Genomic DNA, 21,503 nt, shown 5'->3' with positions numbered 1-21,503 from the left:
CAGTACTCACAGAATGGAGCTTGAAAAGGTTGGAATTCACAAACACCACAAGGGATGAGAGAAGGGAAAAAAATTTATTCAGTAGTGAGGAAGCACAAGCGGTTGATGCATGACCGCCCGAGTGGGGGGAGGAACACGGAAGAGGGTCAGGCTGGCGTTGGTGGCAAGATGGAGGGAGAAGGGCGGCAGCGACGACATGGTGGCCGCCAGCTGGCCATGCAGGAGAGACGAGGCCAGCGTCAACGGTGGTTTGAGCTGATCGTGGTTCTTCTGGAAAAGGGCAGCAAGCGGATTGGAGAAGTTTTGTTGCCATTCAATCCGGGCCCGAAACGGGCAGCGGAGGAACATTTTGAACGGGAAGTCAAAAATAAAGTAAGGCCACCAAGAGTGGTTTTCAAATTTGTAGTGACAAAATAAGCATGAACTCCAACTCACCGGTTGTGAGGTGTGCAGCCGTTGTCCCGCCACATACGGCTTGAACTTGGGCTTGGTCACTTTCCCCGCCGCTCGGTCCTTGTGCCTCCGGCTGCTGATGTGCTGCAAGTTCAGCAATGGTGAAACCTTACTTTGAAACCCTACCCCTAGTTTGAAACCTTGACTTTGCAAAGCTAAGACTAGTTTGAAACCTTAGTTTTAAATCCTCATGGAATTATGTGTCCACCACTATGTGCAGTTAGCAGGGGGGTGGCGCACCTGTTTAAGTTGCGTGTCCGAATTGACGTGCACGTCGCAGATGTGACACCGAAAGGTTTTGTCCCGGAGGCCGCCGGCCGACTCGGACGGGGGCTTCTTGCCCTTGCTGCCGCCGACTCTGGGGAAGGACTCGATGGCGCCGTTGCCGCTCTTGGCCTCCAGCATGGTCTTGTGCTTGGCGCCTCCACACGGACATACAGTCAACAGCTGAACTTTATTTGGTCGCTTGTCAGAAGCCCTTTGAATTGTCCTTTCGCCTCACCGCTGTTGTGAGCTTGCAGCTGCGAGGCCGAGTTGACGGCCATTTTGCAGAGCGAGCAGTAGAGCGGCCACTTGGCTTTGTTCCCATCTTGTGGTTCTCGTTCAGACATTGCCGCCGCCGCAGCCTCACACGACTCTGAAGCAGGACGTCAAAATATTCAAGAGACACCTAAACAGGAAGTAACTGCAGATGTGGTGAGGGGACATTTGTATGCCGCGATGACAACAAAGCATCAAAAATGCGTTTTATTTTGGACTTGTGGGGTTATTTAAAATTCTTAAATTGTAATTATTAAATTTCAGTTTTTATATTGCTCTATTTTTCAATTTACATTTTTTTTTACATTTCATGTGAAAACAAACAAAAAAAACTGTAATAAGCATGCCAGGCCACTAGTTGGCAATGTTTTTATCTTGAATGCAAAAGAATCATACTGAATTCAAAATAATACAAGACTTAATAGTTTCAGAAAACAACAGTTATATAGTTGCAAGAAGTTAAATCGTAGTAATTTATCTTTAAATTTTATTTAGAACCTGTAATAAGCATGGCAAACCACTAGTTGGCGATGTTCCATTTTGAATGACAAAACCAACATCGTAGTCACAATATTACCGGACCAAAGTGGTAACTTTCATGAATAAACTGAATTCAGTCATGTTCTAGAGAGGAAGAAAATTGTACGACTATATAATGTCACAATTTAAGGGAAAAATAATTAACATTTTCGGAGAAAAAAAACCAAACAAAACAACCTCATTAAGAAAAAAAAAATTAATTGTATGACCAAAAGTCACAATACTATTTTCTACGGCAATTTTTAAACACTCACCAAAATTCAGGCTGGTCGGCGTTTGTCCCCTCGCTGCTTGCACTGGCGCTGCTTCCTCATTTGCATCCTCCTTCTCTTCACCCCAATGGCCAAAGCGCTTTTTGAAACGTAATCGTGGTCAGGCTTGCTCAAATCACCCGAAAAGTGGATCAAGTGTCGCTCCTTGGACAACACTTAACACTTCAGGGCATGGACCCAAATATTTAAACATTACAGTTACAGAATGAATGCAAAAATAATGAAAAAAATAACTGAGCCTGAACTAGAAAAAAGAAAGAAAGAAAAAGTTGGATTGTACTTCTTAGATTTTAAATAAATTAAAAAATGTATATAATTCTGTGAAAAATAACATCAAGGCTAAATTAAATATATAAATAAAAATTGTATCAATTTAACAACAAATTAAAATATGAAATTAGTTTTGACTGAAAAAAAATCTAAAATCACGTTGAAAAATAGAATAAAAATAAAATGAATTCAAAGGAAACGGGAAAAAAAGTAGTAACAAAATAAATATTTTAATCTTTTTAATTTTAATTTTGAATCACAATGTATTTTGGCAGGATAAATATGTAATTTAAAATACAACTGCAATTTAAAAATCAGCTGCAAACTCAACACATTGCAATAAAGTGAAATAAAAAGCAAGTGGCAAAAACACAAATTTGACATTAAACCTCATTCAAAATCCTAATTTTAAATTTAAAGTGAAGTGAGAAATATAATACCAATTTAAAAAAACAAACATTTAAAATTTAAATTCCAATGCAATTAAAAAAAAAAAATCCAATTTCAAAATTTAAAATGCAGACCGAAGTAAAATATGAACATTTTGAATTGAATTCAAATGAAAAATAAAACGACAGCATACACATCAAAACTAAACTCGGTTCAAAATGAAAAACGTTTCGTAACATGAATGAAAATGACAAACTTGAGATGACATTTTATTTAAAAGACTTGAACGGAGATGAAAACGAAATGGTTCAATGCCAAACTGGAAATTCAACATTCCAAAGCTAATGATTACGTTTGAAAAACTGAATCCGCCAGTTGTGGGCCATGAATGTGCGCAGGCTTGCCACGTTTGCGCTCACCTCACGGGATTAAGTGAGACGCGGGTGCGCGGGTGTGCGGGTCCGAATGAATTAGTCTAATGTGTTCGGGCTTCGTGGAAATGGTTTGCGTTGCCACTTGCAGGCTTGCAAGGTGATCTGACGGAGGCGACTTGACGCCTCGTCTTCTTGCGGCGGCGTCACCTGATCGCCGCCTCTCAGCTAACGCCATGGTTGCCACGGCAACCCGCCAGCGGCCCGGCGCTTTGGGCCGGATGGATGGCAAGGTGCACTGCTTTTAAATCATACTCGTCGGCGCGCCTCGGCTGGCATTTGATTTGGAAAGATGTAGACGTGTTTTAACATACTCGAAAGGAAATTTCCGGAAATGTATTGTCTTTCCCCCTCTGAAAAATTGTCAACTTTCATTTTGTATTGTTATGCCTTTCTCGGAAAATTGTGACTTGTTTTGGGGGAACTGCAACTTCCATCTCAAAATCCTCACCAATGTGACTGCAGACGCCTGTCAGGCGACAAATTCACAAAGTAAGGTGCACAATATTGTCTAGAGCACTGGTGTCAAAGTTAAGGTCCGGGGGCCAGATCTGGCCCACCGCATCATTTTATATGGCCCGCATGAGCAAATCAAGCATGTCAACTTCCATGATGCTTGCTATCGCCCTGTCATCAAATACTTATCACGAAAATGCAAACGCGAGTGACGTCGGTAGAAATGCCGTTTCCAAAGCCACACGCCACTTTGGGAAGAATGCTGACCATAATTACAATAATTATATTCAGAGCTACTCACGAATCACTAAAAGTAACATTGAGGAGTGTTCTTTCATATCGCATCGATCGCACTAAAATGCTTTTAGTCTTTTTTTGGGGGACTTGGGGCATGACCAAAAAAAATAAATAAATTTGAATCTTTGCGTGAATGTCTATTTATTCCAAATGACGGCCAGTGCTTTCTTTTACAACAGCTCGACAACTTGACTAAAAGTTGGGATTGGAATTTGGGGGGGGAAAAAATGCATGTAAGCAGCCAAAACATTTTGGCGTGCGTGTATTTTGTTCAACATGCTAGCAATTATTCCGACAATTGTTTTTTGTCAAGTTGCGAAGAAAAATCTTGAGTTGCGATCGTTAGCTATGATGAAAGCCAAGTTGACAACAAATATCAGTTTGGCAGACAGTTAACAGTTCTTAAAGAGGTTCACTAGCTTCATGCTAACACACAATCCAAAAAGTCAGAGACAAGTTAACGAAACGAGCATCCATATCACAGTATTGCTAAATGTTTTAACAACTGCTATTTGAACACCAATGGTAACACGTGCATATAAACAAGACTCACAGGCATATGGTCTTTATCCTCTGCAAAAATGACTACTATAGCTGCAGCTTACTGAGCATGTATTATACTGCCCCCTGATGGCCAAGGTATGCACACCAGAAGGAGCAGCACAATGGCCATTGAAAAAGCATCATGCACAAACCGTTTCATTCTTTACATTGTGTTTAATTACGCGATTGAAAAAAAAATCTAAACTACAATGTGGTAGACATTTTTGTTGGTGGTTTTTTTTGGGGGGGGGGGCGCTGGAACGGATTCACCGAATTTCCCGTCATATCAATGGTTGGGATGATTTGTGATTTCCCTGTTTTAAGTTCCGAGTGTGCTCATGTAGGAATTCAACTCGCAAGTCAAGGCACCGGTGTATCATTAAAGACAAATGTCAGTAGCAAAAAAAAAAAAAAAAAAAAAAAAGGAGTGGGTGGGCACAGGGAGCATTTACGAGTTTTTGCAGCATCGCCGTCGCTCCTCCTGGGCCTCGCTGGTGGGTCGGACCGTCCCCGACAGCGTCACGGCGCTGATGGAGCCCCGCGTCACCTCTCGGCTGGCGACCTTGCGATGGATCGCTGGGAGATGCAGGGAGGGAAGAAGATATTAACGGCAGCCAACAAGAGGCGTGGTGCGAAGATGAGCGGAGCGCACCGGTCAGGATGTCGATGAAGGCCGCCTCCACGTTGCTGGAGTCCAACGCCGACGTCTCCATGAACAGCAGACCCTTGTTTTCTAAACGCGGATGGGATGTAGATCATGTGATCAAAGAGGCGCAATGCGATTGGCCGACAGAAAATTCAAGCCTCGGAAAAGCTGTTGGCGGTCACCTGCGAAGGCCCTGGCCTCCTCGGCGGGCACGGTGCGCAGGTCCTCCAGGTCCCTCTTGTTGCCCACCAGCATGACCACGATATGCGGGTCGGCGTGGTCGTAGAGTTCTTTGAGCCAGCGCTCGGCGCTCTCGTAGGTCAGGTGCTTGCTGATGTCGTAGACCAGGAGGGCGCCCACCGCCCCGCGGTAGTACCTGAAACCAACACATTGACACGTTCAGTAAGCGATTACTTTTTTGGAGTTCTGCTCAAAAATCCAACTTTATTTTCAAGATATTTTTGTTCTTTTTTTCTTGAAAATGACGACTGTGCCGTGTGTGTGCGCACGCACGCCGAGGTAATGGCCCGGTAGCGCTCCAGGCCGGCCGTGTCCCACACTTGCATCTTGATGGTGCAGTTGTCCAGCTGGACGGTGCGCGTGCTGAACTCCACGCCAATGGTGGTGCGGCTGTCGTGGTTGAACTCATTCTTGGTGAAGCGTGTCAGCAGGTTGCTCTTGCCCACGCCGGATTCGCCGATCAAAACCACTGAAGAAAAAATACAAAACGAGGCATCAACTGCAAGCCCAACCGTACGTCAATGTAGTTGCAGTTACACACCTGAGCAACAGGGGGTGCTGCTACACCCTTCTATAAAATAAAATGTCCCATTTTGGTGGAGTCTCTTGGCTCTCATTCGGATTGAGCGTTTTGAAAAAAATACTTCACTAATTAAGTCTGTTTTAACAGTATACGTAATTTTTTAAATCCATCGAAACTATATTTTAGATGTTGTTCTGAAAGAAAATAAAAATGAGTGAAGTTGGGGGGATACCAGCTTTTTGTTTGACAGTGACTAAGACTTTTTATTTAATCAGAGAAAAGTAAAAAACAAATTATGTTTGGAGTTCTTGCATTAAAAAAAATGAAAATTTGAAGGCTTTTTACATAGTTTTTGTTGTGCCGAAAAGACATTTTTCTCAACAATATGCCAAAAAATTTGGATTAATTGAAAACAGACTTTTTGTAACGAATGACAAATTTGTCGCTCAATTTATTTGATGTTGGAAACTTTTTGGGATAAAAGTCTCATATTTAATTTTTTGTACAGTACATGCTTGTTGTTGGCAATGATTGACATTTTGTGATAAAAACCCAGAGCTAAAAGCAGGTACTTTTTAATTTTTAATAAAAAAAAATGTCATTTTGGTCATTTAACAAAAAAGTAGTTTATTACTTGCTGTTGGACTATAGCTATAAAATAATTGATCTATTTTTGAAGAATGTGTCACAAAATTATACGCAAATTTTTCAGGAACACGGGGGGGGGGGAAATCAACACAAAACTAAAGCTACAGCAAAAAGTTGCATTTGAATTAAAAATTTTTTTGACAATTTCCTAAATTTGACAAAGTGTGATTTGAGAGAAATTACACAGTGATAGTCTGATTGCACTTTTGTCCGGTGACTTAAAAAAAAAAAAAAAAAGAATTAAAAAAACTGTATTCGGAACTGTACGGCAATTATTTTAAAAGTATCAACTACTCACCAGAGGGGTGTCAAACTCATTTTTAGCACGGCCCACATTGTAGTTAGCGTTTCTCTTGGAGGGCCGTAAGAAAAATGCTTACAATATCTTATTACATATGAGAATTTGAAATTTTGGTTCAGATTTTAGCAAGCTTTGTAGAAGTTGACATGTTTGATTTGCGTTCACGGGCCACAAAAAAATCATGTAGAGGGGCCAGATCTGGCTCGTGGCCTTCCGTTTGATACTTGTGAACTACACCCAGCCTAAAATTTAGTAGTTGAATTGAAGTGCTTGCTATCTTACAGTGTGCTGGTCTTAAAAAAATAATTACCACTTCCTTGAAGGCAAATTGCAACTGTTTCGCGTGTGTGCATTCAACCACATTTGATAATGCCAATCATGGCACGGAGGCTCCAAAAGGGCAAAATCTCACCATCCATTCGCACACATTGAAACATAATTCGACACATCCGTGGAACAGGAATCCAGTTCAATCAGAGCCATTCAAACAATCAATGCACTCACCTTTGAAGACAAAATTATAGGTGTCGTCCGACTGCATGCTGCAATCGCTCACTCAGGCTACTTTCCTGCCGGGACACCGCTCGACATCAGAAGCCGCCGAAGAGGGTGTAAAAAAAACAAAAAAAATACATTCAGTCTCCTCGCCCCTCTCTCTCTCTCTCTCCACGCCAGGCGAGTGTTGAAGTGGAAGGCAGAACCAGTCCGACGGCATCCGTACACTTCCTTCTTTCTCTGGGGCTGCCAGTGGCTGTGGAGGGGTGGGGGGGGGGGGGGGAGAGTGTAGCCTGCCCATCCCTCGTCAGGTGACGGGCGCAACGGGTAGAACCACTGGAAAAGCTGGCCTGACAGGTGGTGCACCTGCCACGGACGCACCTCAGTTGAAGACCACGTCAGCCATGTTGGCTAAGGGCTGGACTGTGTCGTTGAAGACCAGTTTTTGTTTGCTTTCTAATCGGATGGGGTTTTTTCATAAGAGACTTAATTCAAAGAGCAGAAAAAGTTGTAGTTCCTTGTCCGAGCCACAAGGGGGTGCTGCACGCAGCTACTTTTGGTTGAGTCTCTTTGCACCGGTCCTTCAAATTCAGCTTTTTAGTGAAAGTACAAAAAAAATACAAAAAATAAAAATGAAAAAATTTAAAACGCCAAAATTTGGAAGCTGCAACTTTTGGTTGAGTCCGATATTTTTTTTTTTTTTTAGGTTTTGTCAACTGCTACTTTTGGTTGATGTGTTGACGAACGATTTAGCATTTGGTGAAAATAAAGTTAAAAAAAAAAATTAAAATACCAAAACTTTGCAAGCTGCAACTTTTGGTCCTGTCAGATCCAGAAAAAAAAATGTAAAAACAAAATAAAATAAATAAATTACATTTTGAGGGGTTTGTCAGCTGCTAATTTTGGTTGAGCTGTTGACGAACGATTTAGCAACTGAGCGGGAAATAGCGCTAGTATTTTAAAAAAGTTTAACAGATTTAAAAAGCAAGAATTTTGTGAAAAACCAAAAACTTGGCAAAAACGATTTCCACAAATTACACCAGATAAAAAGCTGTACCCTAAAATTGCTAATTTTGGAGTTTCTGGTTTGGATTGAATGATTTTTGTCATTGACATAAATTATGTCTTGACTCAAAATTTTGTTTTTAACAGGACAAAAATTTTGGCATGGGACATTTCATGTTCCTCTGTGAGCTGAACAGTTTTCTCGATACCAACTTGTCTTGAATCCACTAAGACAGTGCGCAAAGTTTTTGACGTTTCATTTTTATTTTATTTTTTCTTTTAGTACAGGACTGTTAAAAGTTAGTTCCAACATGTTCAAATTGGGAGATGGATTTTCTTTAATTTTGTTGTTTTCAGCTGAGGTCATCGAACAAAGCAAAGCCAGAGAAGCAGTTGCCACGGTAACCACAACTACAATGCTGAGATTTTCCAAAGGAGAAAAAAAAAATGGAGATATATGACGATCTAGCGTTTGTTTATTTTTCTTCAGAAACGTATGGCAGGCCATACTAGAATTCTTTTGTCAAGCCAACTGATTCAACTGATTCATGGTTTAATTTACATGTTCCCCCCCGAAAAAAAAAAGACTCAAAAGAAGTAAATCATCAGATTAAAGTGAAAGAAAATCTCATTTTGCTTCATAATGTCAGCGTTGCGGATGCCAACTCTTTGCGTCCAATAAGTCCAGTGATGTGCGGATGCATGGTTTTAACTCGCGCCCACCCCTCATTTGCGCCCACCCCCCTTTCCCTACATCCACACACACACACACGTGGGGGTCTCGCATTGAAGGTAAGGACACAAAAGGCACAGCAGCGGTGCCTCAGACACACAAAGACACTTTTTTTTTCTCTTCTTCTTCTGTTGAACCTGGAATGACAAACTACACGTGCGGAGGGCATCATTTGGAAAGCCGCGAAGTTGGAGCAAACGTTGCTTTGATCGAGAACAGAAAGCGGGAAGTCGGGAGGAACAAACGACACCTTGGTTCGCGCGCACCCGTCGAGCCGCGGCAGGCCAAGCGCATTGCGTGCTTTGAGCTCGAGAACGGAGAGGCCGTCCCGTTTTTTTGCCACGAAATGAAGGTGACCACCTATGGGAGACTCTGAGTGGATGGCGCCAACAGAAGAGGGACAAATATCGGAATGGAGCAGGGGAGGGGGGCGGTGACAAAAAAAAAAAAAAAAAAAAAAAAAAAAAGGGAGGCATCAGATCTTGCCCAAAGTGTCTTTGTTAAAGTTTGGGATCAATTTGCGAAACTTTTTGTCTGTGGATGTGGCATGACGTGCCTGTGATATATATATATATATTTTTTTTAATCCTATAAAATATATTGGAACACCACATTGCAGAATAATTTGGAACAAAACATTTAATCAAAAACTAGTCTCATTTTTGAAGCCCCCCCGACCCCCAAAAACAAAAATACACACAAATGTGTGTGTGTGTGTGTGTGTGTGTCAGGCGGCAGAATGTACTGTGTGTGTGTGTGAGAATGTGTCTTTACGAGGGTTGCGAGCCCAACAGTCTCTCGATAGCGGCGTTGATGTCCCCTCCAGTGGCGATGAGGGCCTGTAGATTGGCCTCGCGGTTGATGAAGCCCATGGCGTTCAGTTGGTCCAGCTGCGACTGGAAGCGGACCTCGGGGGTCTGGTTCTGCCCGGGGTGGAAGCGGATTATTTTCAAAAGGAACTTGAAGCCACATTACACACATACTGAGTATTGCCTGCGGGCGGTGCGCAGGGTTGAAATTTAGTAGATCCACAGAAGTTTCTGTCTCAAAAAAATAAATAAATAATTGTTTTCAAACAAAAACTGACATTTTGCTGTGATGTGGCCGTTTTAGGGCCAATCTGGCCACTTCTTTGAAAGGCTAACCTGTAAAAACTTCCCTGGAGTTTGAGAAATTGAGCACTAGGGCCCCACAGATCAAGGGGCCGCTACTCGGGCTTTTCAAAAATAATAATGGGCTGGAGTTCCGCACACATACAGACACACACACACACACACACACACACACACCCTTATCAATGGGAGGATTGTTGAAAAACATTCTAATTATTTTTGGACAGCTCATGACAAGAAAGTTATGATGAACTCCATTTGCATAAACCAATGACAAAAATCGAAGAAAAACATCATTTGCGTAATAGTTTGGGACGCTCTGTATGTATGAACCTGAAAAGTTAAATCCTAAAGAACAAAATATTGTAAAACAATCAAAAGTTCTGCTAGGACAAGACCCCTCCAAAGTACGCCATTTTTAAAAATTATATATTTTTCAAAATAATTGGCCGATTATCTGATTTTACTTCTGCCTAATATCATAAACGGTATTGGCTACAAAAAAAAAAAAGTAAGCTTAACTGTTCATCGTGACAGGGTGCGCAGATTTGAATCAAGGCAAGTGGCAATTTTGACTCTGAACGTGAGTGACGACCTGAGAGAACGTGCGCGCCAGTGTGTGTGTGTGTGTGTGTGTGTGTGTGTGTGTGTGTGTGTGTGTGAGTGCGTGCGTACCGCAGCGCCTCCCCCGGCGAACATTTGAAGCATCTGTTGCATCAGCTGCTGCTGGGCGACGTTTGGCGGTGTCCCGGCGCTGCTGGGCGAGGACGCGGGGTTCTCGGTGGGCGCGCTGCCGCCCGATGGGATGCCGGGAATGCTGCCGGGGATGCTACCGGGAAGGCCGCCTGACATCAAACTGTGGCAAAAGAGATCCACACAGACGTAAAAAAATCAATAAATAAACAACAGTGGCGCAAATGTTGATTCTGTTTATGTGCTTGTGGAGCTTACCTGGGCATGAGTCCGGGTGCTTCTGTTTGCAGTGTCTGAAGGCCCTGTTGGATCTGCATGAGCGCTTGCATGGCGCGCGGGTTCGTCATCACCGATAACGCCTCTGGGTTCTGCATCTGAAAACAAAACGGACAACAATCAAAAGGGGGTGCCAAACATACGGCCCGCGGGCCGGAACCGGCCCCCGAGGACGTTCGATCAGGCCCGCAGGATCATTTAAAAGTGGAAAAATGCATAAAAGACACGGAAATAATATTTTTAATAAGGTGCAATTCGTGGAGTATCCGCTAGGGGGACACACTGTTTTGATCAGAGTACAAGACACAGCAGACGCTATCAAGGACATGTGAATATTTTATTCTGTACACATTTAATAGCGCTCTCCTTAGTTTGTAAGATGTAGGCAGGGATTAAATTTAGATTTTATATGCACATGTGTAAATGGTTTTAAAATTCCTTTCTTTATAAATCTCGTTTAATCTTAAAGTGCATGACTATATTTTCAATACCAATTACTTGTTAAAGTTTTGTGCCTTTGTACAATCAGTGGGATCAGTTGCAATGCATATATGTGAATGATCAAAGTCAATTGCACATTTGTCGAAGGAAATCTAAGGTGCTTCATGAAATGCTTTGTAAAAGATATGCTCATTTAATTGCAACATTTTCCTAATGTTCTTGTGCTTCTTTAAACCAAATCAAAGACATGTTATTTTGGTTATTTATAGCAGAGTATGGTATAATTTTAATGGTCCGGCCCACTTGACATCTACCGAGGCCTTATGTGGCCCACAATGTTAAATGAGTTTGACACACCTGACCTAATCTCTACAAATGACGCCCTTTAAATGTTTTTATTTATTGAGAACACAAGAAAACGACTACGCTACCTGCTGCAAAAAGACGGGAAGCTGAGATCGGAACTGTTCCTGCAGCTGTGGGTTGCCGGCAAACAAGGGATTATTCATCATCACCTGTGAAGACATGGACAAGTATCAAGAACAAATCTCATGTGTGAGACCATCTCACACATGAGCGACATCATTCGAGTTTGACATTTTACGCCGAGTCATCGCACTCATCATCTAGAAATGGTCCGATTGACTCTTGAACGGCTGCTTCGAGATGACATGACAGACTGCCTCTTTCGATGAAGCCACGGCTTCTTGAGACTTTTTTGTGTGTGTGTGTGTGTGTGTGTGTGTGTGTGTGTGTGTGTGTGTGTCTCTACTCATGATAGACATGCAAGCCAAATTTCAAATTGCCAAGTAAAACTGTCTGGGAAGCAACAGGTCAAAATCTCCAGAAGTTTTTTCTCAGTGGAGGAAATGATGAAAAGTGAATCTAAAATGGCCACTTCATGTCAAAATTGGGGGAATTTACAAGTTCCAAATTGAGAGACTCCAAAAGGATCCTACAAATGGTTGTCATGGCGTCTTCATCTGTTTTTATTTTATTTTAGTCGGTCTGCTCTTGCTAAAGTAGCCACCTGGGAGGCCAACTCTGGATTCTGGGACAGCGACTGCATCATGCTGCGCATGTAGGGGGCCGACAGCATGTTCTGCATGAGCTGGGGGTTTTCCGAGATCTGCTGCAGGAGGCTCTGCATGCCCGGACTGTTGAACATTCCTGGGGAAAAAAAAAACAAACAAACAAAAAATAAAACATTTGCTGAACTGGCAGGATGTCTTCTTTCAAAGTCCAACGTCTCCATTTTACCGTTTCCCAGACTGCCCGGGTTGACGCCCAGCGGGTTGGACACAGTGGGGTTGGTGCCAGCGGCGGGGGTGCTGGTGCTGGTGCCTCCCGCCGGGCCGCCGCCACCGCCTCCGGCGCTCTCCGGGGGGTTCGAGGCATTGGGCGGACCCCAGGGATTGGGAAGGGGCTCGCGGTTCTCCGTCCGCGACGGCTGGACGCCGGACTCTGAGCCGCCGCCGAGGGCCGAGAAGGGGTTGTTGCCAAACTGCTGAGGAACGAGACAACCCTGAGCGCTCTCGGTCAGACTCTTTTGATGACAGTCATCTCAAATATTGAATTATTAAATTCCATTATTTTGTTCATTATCTCATGGAAAAATCAGGCCTTCAATAAGTATATTAAAACATTTTTTTTAAATCACACTTTCGATTTGAATGACGTCAATCATTTGAGTTCAACTTTCGTTCAGACAAATGTTGTGAGGAAACAAGTAATTTTGGAAATGTGGAAAAAAAATAGTTGCCAGAATGTCGTGAATGAGCTGAATATTTTGAGAACTGAGTGGTTCGGGTTGGTTAAGAAGTGTCGACGTTTGCGCTTCCTCAAACAGTAGCAATTTTTGGAATAGTGCACATTTTGAAACGATTCGGTGAATTGAAGAGTAAACTTGTCAACTTCGATCCAGTCATTTCAACGATATTTGTTTCTGGTGAAAAACGAGTGATGATAAGAAATGAGAGTATTACGAGAACGCAGAAAATTTGCTTGAGGGATTACTGAATATTTTGGCCTTCTACAACGAAATGCTGAACATTTTGAAGTTGCGATGACTTTTTTTGGTTTGTCATATTTATCTGCATGGTTGTTCCAAGAAGACAAACTTTTAGTGTCGCTCTTTCCTAAAAACAAACAATTCTAGTGACAGTTTACCTGCTCTCTGGCGGCGCTGAACATGGGCTCCTGGATGTCAGTGTACATCCTGCGCAAGGCGTTGTAGCCGCCCGGGATGCTTTCCAGGTTGCTGAGCGCCCGATCCTGGTTGCGCATCATCTCCTGCATCATGGCCGGGTTGCGAGCTAGCTCCATGGTCTGGAGAGAGGGACGCAACAGGGACAAGGAGGAGTCAAAAACCAGTCCGTCAAGTCTTTTAAATGGGTTGGCTCCCCGAGAGTTCCTCCCACCTGTCTCATGAGCTCGGGGTTGTTGAGCATGTGCGAGATCTCCGGGTTACGCTCCATCAGCTGCTGCATCTGCGGGTTGGACACCATCATCTGCCGCATCAGGTCCGGGTTGGACATCATGTTCTGCACCAGCGGGTTCTCCATGAGCTGCGAGAGCATCTCCGGGTTGGACATGAGCTGCCGCTGCATCTGCTGCTGCAGCTCCATGAAATTGGCCGAGCCCATGCCCAGACCCGCCAGAGTGGACAGGTCGCCGAAACCGCCTGCGGGAAATGGAAGGGGATGCAGCTGAAGGCGACGGTGCGTTTCCTCAGACGGCCGCGGGAAACCGGCGGACTCACTCAGCAGGCCGGGCGTCTGTGTGGGCACCGGGGTGGAGCCGGCGGTGGACCCAGCGGTGGAGGAAGGCGCGGTGCCTGCATTGGGGGCGCCGGCGCTTCCTGCCGGGGTGGACGTGGAGCTTGAAGTCGAAGTGCTGCCTCCATCTGAGGCCCTCCAAGCGAGATGATGACAGAGAATTTTTAAGAAGCGTGTTAACTTGGGGTTCAGTTGTTTTTTTACTGTTTCCACAAAGTGGAAAATGCATTTTCTGCAAGTCTGTTTCACTAACTCAACCAAGAGATGATCCTCAGGGATCAATCTTGGGTCCACTTCTTTTTATTTATTTTAAATCACCTCCCCGCCCCCCCCTTACACACACAGATTGTTCTGTTCAATTATATGCTATGGATATTAGAATGTAGAACAGAAGCCCCATCTCTTCGCAAATCCAAGAAAGACGACATGATTTTAATAAAAAAATAGTTAAGCAAAGTAAAACATATTCAATGCTCTTTACTTAAATTAGCCACCATTAGCAGTAGCAGATTTAAACTTTGAACACATCATGGTGGTTGATTGTCCAGAAAGTCGACAAGCAAATGGGGTGTTTGGAAACTCATACCACAACATATTATTGACTACGCTGATAATGCTGACCCAAAAACCGATCTCCAGCCCCTCAACATGGCATTTAATAAATTATGCAGATTGATATAGCCCACAGTAAATGGGAGAGTTTACTTAGACAGGATTTATTCATCCAAACGGATTAATATTAATTTTAAACTATCAACATTTTCCGGTTTGGGGCTACTATTTGACCAGCGCACCGCCTTACTTCTGTGCCGTCTTGATAACCAGGTGCACCGTCAGCCCATCCTTGATGCCATGCTGGCTGAGGCTGTCGCCGTCCTTCAGGATCTTGCCTGCGAAAATCAGCACCAGCTGGTCTTGCTTGGCTTTGAAACGCCTGGAGATCTCCTCCTTGAACTAAAAGACGAACGACAGCCAAATATGTCAAGAAAGTAATGGTTAAAAATAAAAATATAGCATTTTAGTTCTGTAATGTAGTCCGAGCATTCGTTTGCGTACAAATACCCTAATAATCTCAAACCCAAACTTCTGCGTTCTGTTTGATTAGCAATACCGGATGTGTTTGTTCCCCAAGTGACACGCAGTAAATTGCAGGACACTTGTTGAAAAACCCAAATCACATCTATTGACAATTTTGACTCTTGAGGTAATCCAGAACTTCTCGCCATCCTAATTATGACAACACTGTGCTGCCGGAAGAAGACCGTCAAGGGCAAACAAGATGACCCCTGACCAGTGTTAATGGTTTACAACATTTTATGGTACTTTGTAGTCGTTGAAATGTGAGAGTGAGAACCGTTTCTTCCCTTGTCCTCGAGCATGCAGAGTGGAAGTTAACAACTGATCAGCTGGTAAACAAACTACAGTATGGCCTCAACTAAAGGGAGAGTTGTTTACGATGTGCAGTGAACACATGCCTACTCGGGCTACGCTATTCACAAGTTGACAGACTCTTTTGTTCTTCTCTGACCATAATCTTATTTATTCTGTTTATTGACACTCCAGTCTAAACAACAATAATCAAGATATTAATCGATTGCTAAAATAATCATTTGCTGCAGCCCTAAAAAGCATGCAGTCATATTTGTACAAATACGTCATCCTCAACAAAAGTGTACGTTTTTAACACTATTTTGTTTAACTTGCTATCGGTTTCTTGGTTTTGGGGACTACTCAAATGAAGTCCTGTACTTGTACAGATATGTGGTATCTGTACATTCCTAGTCTTAACTATCGATACATGCATGTTGATTTTTTTTCCATCAAAAGACAATGGTGTTCTATTTTTCTGTAGGGATGATTGAAATCCCAGTTCCAGCTATTCCGTGATGCTTGTATGAAAGCAGATGATTACATCTACTGCTTGAGGTGAATAATAACTTCCAAGTGATGCTGTGTTACGGCGCTTGAACGCGTCGCCAAGCCAACGGGCGCTGCGGGTCTTGAGTGTGAATTCCCAGGGAGGCTGAACGAGCAATGACTCAGTCAGTCGGTGGCGGTGACAGTGAAGAATGTTCCAGACTCGAGAACGCCGCCGTTAGCTTGGCCAAAATGTGGAGCAAGGCGGCGGCAACTGGCCAATCCCCAAAACACACTCGAAGACAGCCCCACGAGGGCTTGGAACAATCGGGCACAGTTTTATACTCCGAGCGTCAGCTGACACTGCGTTGACGACACAGCTAACGTTGAGTTAGCACCGCTAGCTTATCAGCTAACCGGTTAGCCACAGCGCACATTTAAACGCGACTATATATGTCTGTTTGGAAAGTTTAATAATAATGCGCATACATGTTTGTTGAAAAAAAAGAGGCGATAGTCTAAGTGTAAAAAAAATATGATTTCAAAGGTGTCGCACTTTGCCGGTAAGCGCGGCGTTGATGCTAACGAAGCTAGCTGTTTAGCTGAAGTTGTGGGCATGACGCTCGCTTCTCTTCCCCCTCCCCGCACACGCGCAGCAAGCCCCCCGCCCGCCGCCGGCCTTCGAAAAGCCGCCATGAACCTGCGTGACAGACGAATCTTCAGCGATGGCGATTTCTTCCTTGTCCTTGGGGGTCTTCACGGTGACCTTAATGATGGTGCCCTCCCCGGCGTCAACTTGATTGTTGTTATTAGCAGGATCTGCGGCGCCCTGGTCAGCCATCTTTACTCCACCGATGGGAAGCAACTCGCGACTAGCGTCTGCTTCCGGGTCGGCGAGCGGGTCAAATCTTCCCCGCCGGAAGTTGGAATAATCATGAGAATATGCGCATTTTCTATATATATATATATATATATATATATATATATTTTTTTTTTCCGGAAATCTTATCCGAGAGGAGACTGTGGGTAGTGAGAAAATAAAGTGCCTCCTCCCGTGACGACTGTGGGGCATTTATGCTGTTATAATTTTGTCCGTTTTAGTGGTGTATCCTCAAATTATTAAATTGTTATTTATATATTGTCCTCCACCCTTGTGCGGAGAAGCAGATTAGAAAATGGATGGATATTTATATATTATGAAATTCAAATTAAGAAATTATTTCTAACCAATAAGTGACTGCAATTTTTTTCTCTGAGGAGACTGGGGCACCACGAAAACAAAGTAAAGTGAAGAATATGGAGCTAAAATGAGCATTCCTTGTCATTTTTAAACAGTGGATCCTCAAATATCACAACCATGAGCAACCACAATTTCTTATCCCAGAGGAGACTGTGGGCAGTGAGAAAGCAAAGTAACAAAGTCTAAAGAGCGAACGTTTGCATTTCATGTCATTTTTAGTGCTGTATGCGCAAAAGTTACTATGATAAATCAGCTAAACATATGAGATCCACAAATTCTATCCGAGGGAAGACTGTGGGCAACCAGAAAGAGAAGTGGAAATTGAGGAGCTAACAACAGCATTTCATTTTTTGCCACGTGTCCTCAAAGTTTACAATGACAATACTTGACCAACAAGCGACGACATATTTTATCCAAAAGGAGAGTAAGGGCAGCACTGCAGCAAGGTGGGGCCTTTGGAGCTAACGTACGTTAGATTGGTTATTTATAGCTGTCCATCCAAGACTCACTGATTTATCCAAGCGGAGATTGTGGCGTAAACTTTAGGATTGTAAAACTTTTGGAACTCAACTTTGAGATCAATCGCTGCTGTTGTCTTTCATTGTGTTGCGTGTTGCACACACACTGCGCAGGACTAACAATGCTCACGATGAAAGGAAAGTGTGCCTTTCAGCACATTGCGTTGTCCAGGGCAGCTCCAGAGCACACCATTTACAAACAAGGAACCCCCTGGCTTTTTTCTTTTTTTTTTTTGAAGTGGGTACGTGGCCCTGCAAATCCACGCATGTACCTGTAGAGGTCTCTTCTTTCTAGCAGATCACCGCTCTAGATCGAAAAGGATTCTGCTGCCGTTGACAGGAAAAAAAGCAGACACATTTCCAATTGAGAGCTTGTTTTCCACAAATAAGGTTCATTTATATATTTACTGCGGAAAAAAGAAAAAAAAGGAAACACTCAAACAGCACAATGTAACTCCAAGTGTTTCCTTAATTTTTTTTTTTGAGCAGTTTATATCAGGATCATTTATATCAACTTCCTTTTTTTCCCGACCTGTGTGTACTATCATTGACCACAAGATGGGAGCACTGGACATGTTTTGTGGTTGAGAGAGGAATTGGAAGCTGTTGTCAGCAATATTCAAATTAGTTGAGTTTAGAAACGAACGATAATTTGAAATGAAATTAATTCTTGGAAAAAAATAAAACCCAATAAACTACTACATCTTGTTATTTGGAAGTTATGTAATTTGTTACTCATAGCTATCTCAATTTCATGCAGCCTTTCTTGTATTATTCACGTGTCAGTGTTCACTCATTCATACATGTCTTTGGTTTGACCACTTATTTAGCATCTTATTTTTCCTAAACGTAAGGAAGCATCAATGGGAAGGAAAAAAAAACCCAACCTTCCCTGAAGCAACCTTCCTATGTGGGTGCGGGGGGTTTGCATGTCTGTCTGTCTGCAGTATACGAATATTAGTCCACATAGCAGACATAAACGACCATGTAGTATATAAGTTTGCTTCCTAAGGATATTTCAATTTGGCAGTACTTCCTCCACAAGTGAAATATTCTCCTTTGATGCTGTCTGTAAACCTTTTGCACATGTTTCTGTTGTTTGTGCCAGGGTGGGGCCGCGCACTGATTGTCCTGCTTTCCTGAACCGAACTAGGGTGGGGTGGAGCGTGGTACTCGCCGCTGAGCTAACGGCTGCTTTGTCCGCGAGCTGACGTGCAAACAATGAGAGAAATGTAAACAACATAATCCAACTCTCCCTACTTGGGCGGTTGCTAGCACCAGATAAGCTTTAATTGCTGAATGATGTGGGGTGCAGGCGCAAGCAATGACAAGTTTTATCCAAGAGGAGATTGCGGGCAATGGGAAAATAGAGTGATGGAGCAAATAGGCCACTGTGGAGCCAATATTATAATTTTTGTCACTTTTAGCGGTGTATCTTCATATGCGGTCACAAATTTGAAAATGGAGCACTGTAGAAAATTAGAGACTTTGAAGGTTATGTTAGTATTTTCGTCATTTATAGTTGTGTATCTTCAAATGTTTCCATAACCAATCAGTGCGACCACAAATTTTATTTGAGAGGAGACTGTGAGCTTCGGAAAAAGGAGCACTACATCAGAGTGGAAACAACATTGTAATTGTCATCGTTTCTAGCCGTGTATCCTCAAATGGGATGACAGTGAATCTGCTCGACAAATGAGTGACCACAAATTTTACCTTAAAGGAGATTGTGGGCAGCGAGAAAATGGAGTGATGCAGCAAAGTCAATGAATTTGATCTGAGAAGAGATTGCGGGCCGACAGAAAAGGGCGCGATGCCGCGAGCTAGACACTGTGGAGTCAAAAAATGGCCTTTTCCTCATTTCTTATGACGTATGCTCAAATGTTGAGAGTGATTCAACTAATTTTATCCAAAAGGACAAACAGAAAAGGGCACCATGCCTCCCCCTCTAAAAAAACTAAAAAAACACTACAATGGAGACAGGAAGGTGGTGGAAAGACTTTAATGTGCGGCACAAGAGGACATTCGCATTACATGTAATGCGCACCGTACGGCCGATAGCGAGCGTAACATTGCACAGATACGAGAGGAATAACGTACAGTGTATCTTTATTAACTTATTATAAATAAATGTCGACACACAATGTCGACACACACGAGTGACCGTGGCGTTCACACACACACACACACACATGCACGCGCACACACACACACACACACACACACACACACACACACACACACACACACACCATTGTTGAGTGGATGTTGGCATTCTTTGGTTGTCGTTGAGACTAGCAAGTCCCTATCTGGGCATCAGGGAGACAACAAGATGAACCTTGTCTGTCCAATCGTGTGTGTGTGTGTGTGTGTGTGTTTGTCTTTGAAATCTGAAGGAAGGAGCGACGGCGCAAAAGATCATGAGGCAGGATTACGGCGTTTGAAGTGGCGCGTAATTGAAGCCCAGCGATAATAACAGCGTACTTCACTTTCAAGTGAGAGCTGGAAATCCCTGCTTGGGGGAGGTTGAACCCCCCCAGCCCCTCCCTCCCCACCATTACTCTCCCCGACGATGCACACTTTTAGGAGCAATAGTGACCTCACTATTTGGCAAGTCAAAGAGTTTTGGAATAAGAGCTACAAGTAGGCTCACTATTTGGCAGGTGTAATAGTTGCTTAATTCTGGTCATGAAGGAGTTCTTGCACGTGAACTCGATATTTGGTAGATGGAATTGATGATTCAGGAGGTGGAGAGCAACAAGTCGGCTCACTATTTGGTAGGTGAGTTTCTGATGGAACCAGAGCCAAAAGTGGGATCACTATTTGTCAAGTGAAAGGAAACACAGCTACAATTGGGCTTACTATTTAGCTAGCCTAATAGTCTCTTAGCGGTGTGTATGAAAAGAGAGCTGCAAGTTAACTCGGTATTTGGCAGGTCAAATAGTTGCCTTCTGAAGAATAGCAACAAGTGGGCTCCCTATTTGGCATTGGAAAGAGTCGCTTAGCCTTACTTCTGGAATGAGAGGTCAAATGGATCATCAGTTGGCAGGCGGGTATCTAATGACGTAACCTCATTAAATCTGTTTCTTCAGGTTTCATGAGTTGGGGATCAAAACTATCCTTGTTGCTATTTGTCTAATACCGCTGGGAAAGTTGCGTTTTTCGTCGATGTTCTCCAGAGGCACCCAACACAATTGACGTATGAAAATAAGCCACATGAGTGTTGAGTTTGTAATGATCACGATGTATAATCACCAGATACAGTACACGGGTAGCAAAATAAATTCTTCGAACAACACGGCAACACGAACGTAGCAACATAGCGCGTTAAGACTACTTTGCACAAATATATCATAATAATCATCATCATCATAACAACAATAATCACTTGAATCAATGCGTTCTCAATAAGGCATTTTGGCCCACGCAACACAAATGTTTTTTTGTTTTTTTTCAGAGAGCAAAATTGTGAAAGTCCACCGCCTGCAGCTAGTACTTGGAAACGCATTGTCCTAAAAAGTCAACACTCTGACATGGGGATCGTATTACAGGCAAGGTCTGGGCGTGGCTATTGCTAGTTTTTTTCTGGATTTGTGCCTCTCAGATTTCCTCTCCTCCCAAATTTGCTCCGTTGACGTCTCTTAACGGTTATTTAAAAAAAAAAAAAACAACTTAAAAGGTTTTGTCTTTCATCATCTCCCTTCCCACGTGCCTTTCTGTTGCTCTGAAGCTGAGGAATTTGGGGAAATGCGGTCTCCGGAACAGTACCTGAGGGGCCTGGCGCGCGCTTCTTCAGACGCCCGCCG

General features: G+C 43.2%; 3 protein-coding genes and 1 long non-coding RNA gene across 9 annotated transcripts; 1 reads left to right on the top strand and 3 right to left on the bottom strand.

Annotated features, from left to right (window-relative positions):
• Window positions 1–55: 55 nt before the first annotated feature.
• On the bottom strand, window positions 56–2,036 carry LOC109531583 (zinc finger protein 385D-like). 4 transcript variants are annotated; one of them, XM_019895944.1, is made up of 5 exons: window positions 1,788–2,036; window positions 956–1,138; window positions 694–875; window positions 436–537; window positions 56–270 (listed from the first exon to the last, which is right to left on the bottom strand). In XM_019895944.1, exons 2-5 carry the CDS (start codon window positions 1,062–1,064, stop codon window positions 79–81), a joined length of 585 nt encoding a protein of 194 aa, XP_019751503.1. In that variant the 5' UTR covers window positions 1,065–1,138; window positions 1,788–2,036; the 3' UTR covers window positions 56–78. The 4 variants fall into 4 exon arrangements, with proteins under 4 accessions (XP_019751503.1, XP_019751506.1, XP_019751505.1 ...); XM_019895947.1 differs by having other exon boundaries at window positions 694–867; XM_019895946.1 differs by having other exon boundaries at window positions 956–1,090.
• Window positions 2,037–3,161: 1,125 nt separating this feature from the next.
• On the top strand, window positions 3,162–4,088 carry LOC109531609 (uncharacterized). The gene is made up of 2 exons (XR_002171207.1): window positions 3,162–3,232; window positions 3,933–4,088. It is a non-coding gene; the product is annotated as an uncharacterized LOC109531609 (long non-coding RNA).
• Window positions 4,089–4,423: 335 nt separating this feature from the next.
• On the bottom strand, window positions 4,424–7,283 carry LOC109531608 (ras-related protein Rab-25-like). Its single transcript, XM_019895986.1, has 5 exons — window positions 7,055–7,283; window positions 5,352–5,547; window positions 5,021–5,214; window positions 4,845–4,925; window positions 4,424–4,768 (listed from the first exon to the last, which is right to left on the bottom strand). Exons 1-5 carry the CDS (start codon window positions 7,089–7,091, stop codon window positions 4,641–4,643), a joined length of 636 nt encoding a protein of 211 aa, XP_019751545.1. The 5' UTR covers window positions 7,092–7,283; the 3' UTR covers window positions 4,424–4,640.
• A 1,009-nt stretch (window positions 7,284–8,292) lies between these two features.
• ubqln4 (ubiquilin 4) lies at window positions 8,293–16,831 on the bottom strand. Of its 3 annotated transcripts, none has more exons than XR_002171206.1 (11): window positions 16,640–16,831; window positions 14,885–15,036; window positions 13,726–14,218; window positions 13,475–13,633; window positions 12,566–12,809; window positions 12,336–12,475; window positions 11,737–11,820; window positions 10,847–10,962; window positions 10,571–10,751; window positions 9,502–9,706; window positions 8,293–9,354 (listed from the first exon to the last, which is right to left on the bottom strand). XR_002171206.1 is itself a non-coding variant. In XM_019895984.1 (11 exons), the coding sequence occupies exons 1-11, from the start codon at window positions 16,778–16,780 to the stop codon at window positions 9,554–9,556; spliced, it is 1,788 nt and encodes a 595-aa protein (XP_019751543.1). In that variant the 3' UTR covers window position 9,553. The 3 variants fall into 3 exon arrangements, 2 of the variants coding, with proteins under 2 accessions (XP_019751543.1, XP_019751544.1); XM_019895984.1 differs by lacking the exon at window positions 8,293–9,354 and having other exon boundaries at window positions 9,553–9,706; window positions 12,566–12,812; window positions 13,726–13,988; window positions 14,067–14,218; window positions 16,640–16,780; XM_019895985.1 differs by lacking the exon at window positions 8,293–9,354 and having other exon boundaries at window positions 9,553–9,706; window positions 13,726–13,988; window positions 14,067–14,218; window positions 16,640–16,780.
• Window positions 16,832–21,503: the final 4,672 nt, after the last annotated feature.

The sequence above is a fragment of the Hippocampus comes genome, unplaced genomic scaffold, assembly GCF_001891065.2.
Source record: "Hippocampus comes isolate QL1 unplaced genomic scaffold, H_comes_QL1_v1.1 scaffold16, whole genome shotgun sequence".
Classification (NCBI taxonomy): Eukaryota; Metazoa; Chordata; class Actinopteri; order Syngnathiformes; family Syngnathidae; genus Hippocampus; species Hippocampus comes.
This window is presented reverse-complemented; position numbering and strand designations above follow the sequence as displayed.

Excerpts from the sequence above, each read along its gene's own strand:
- ubqln4 (XM_019895984.1), bottom strand. The coding sequence starts at position 16,780 with ATGGCTGACCAGGGCGCCGCAGATCCTGCTAATAACAACAATCAAGTT. Across the intron at positions 10,963-11,736 it reads TTCCCGTCTTTTTGCAGCAG|ATGCAGAACCCAGAGGCGTT; the intron begins GTAGCGTAGTCG and ends TTTTGTTTTCAG. Across the intron at positions 9,707-10,570 it reads TCGCCGGGGGAGGCGCTGCG|AACCAGACCCCCGAGGTCCG; the intron begins GTACGCACGCAC and ends CACCCCGGGCAG.
- LOC109531583 (XM_019895944.1), bottom strand. The coding sequence starts at position 1,064 with ATGTCTGAACGAGAACCACAAGATGGGAACAAAGCCAAGTGGCCGCTC. Across the intron at positions 876-955 it reads GCTGCAAGCTCACAACAGCG|GCGCCAAGCACAAGACCATG; the intron begins GTGAGGCGAAAG and ends GTCCGTGTGGAG. Across the intron at positions 271-435 it reads GGCTGCACACCTCACAACCG|AAGAACCACGATCAGCTCAA; the intron begins GTGAGTTGGAGT and ends GCCCTTTTCCAG.
- LOC109531608 (XM_019895986.1), bottom strand. The coding sequence starts at position 7,091 with ATGCAGTCGGACGACACCTATAATTTTGTCTTCAAAG. Across the intron at positions 5,215-5,351 it reads TACCGGGCCATTACCTCGGC|GTACTACCGCGGGGCGGTGG; the intron begins GTGCGTGCGCAC and ends TGTTGGTTTCAG. Across the intron at positions 4,926-5,020 it reads GGAGGCCAGGGCCTTCGCAG|AAAACAAGGGTCTGCTGTTC; the intron begins GTGACCGCCAAC and ends ATCCGCGTTTAG.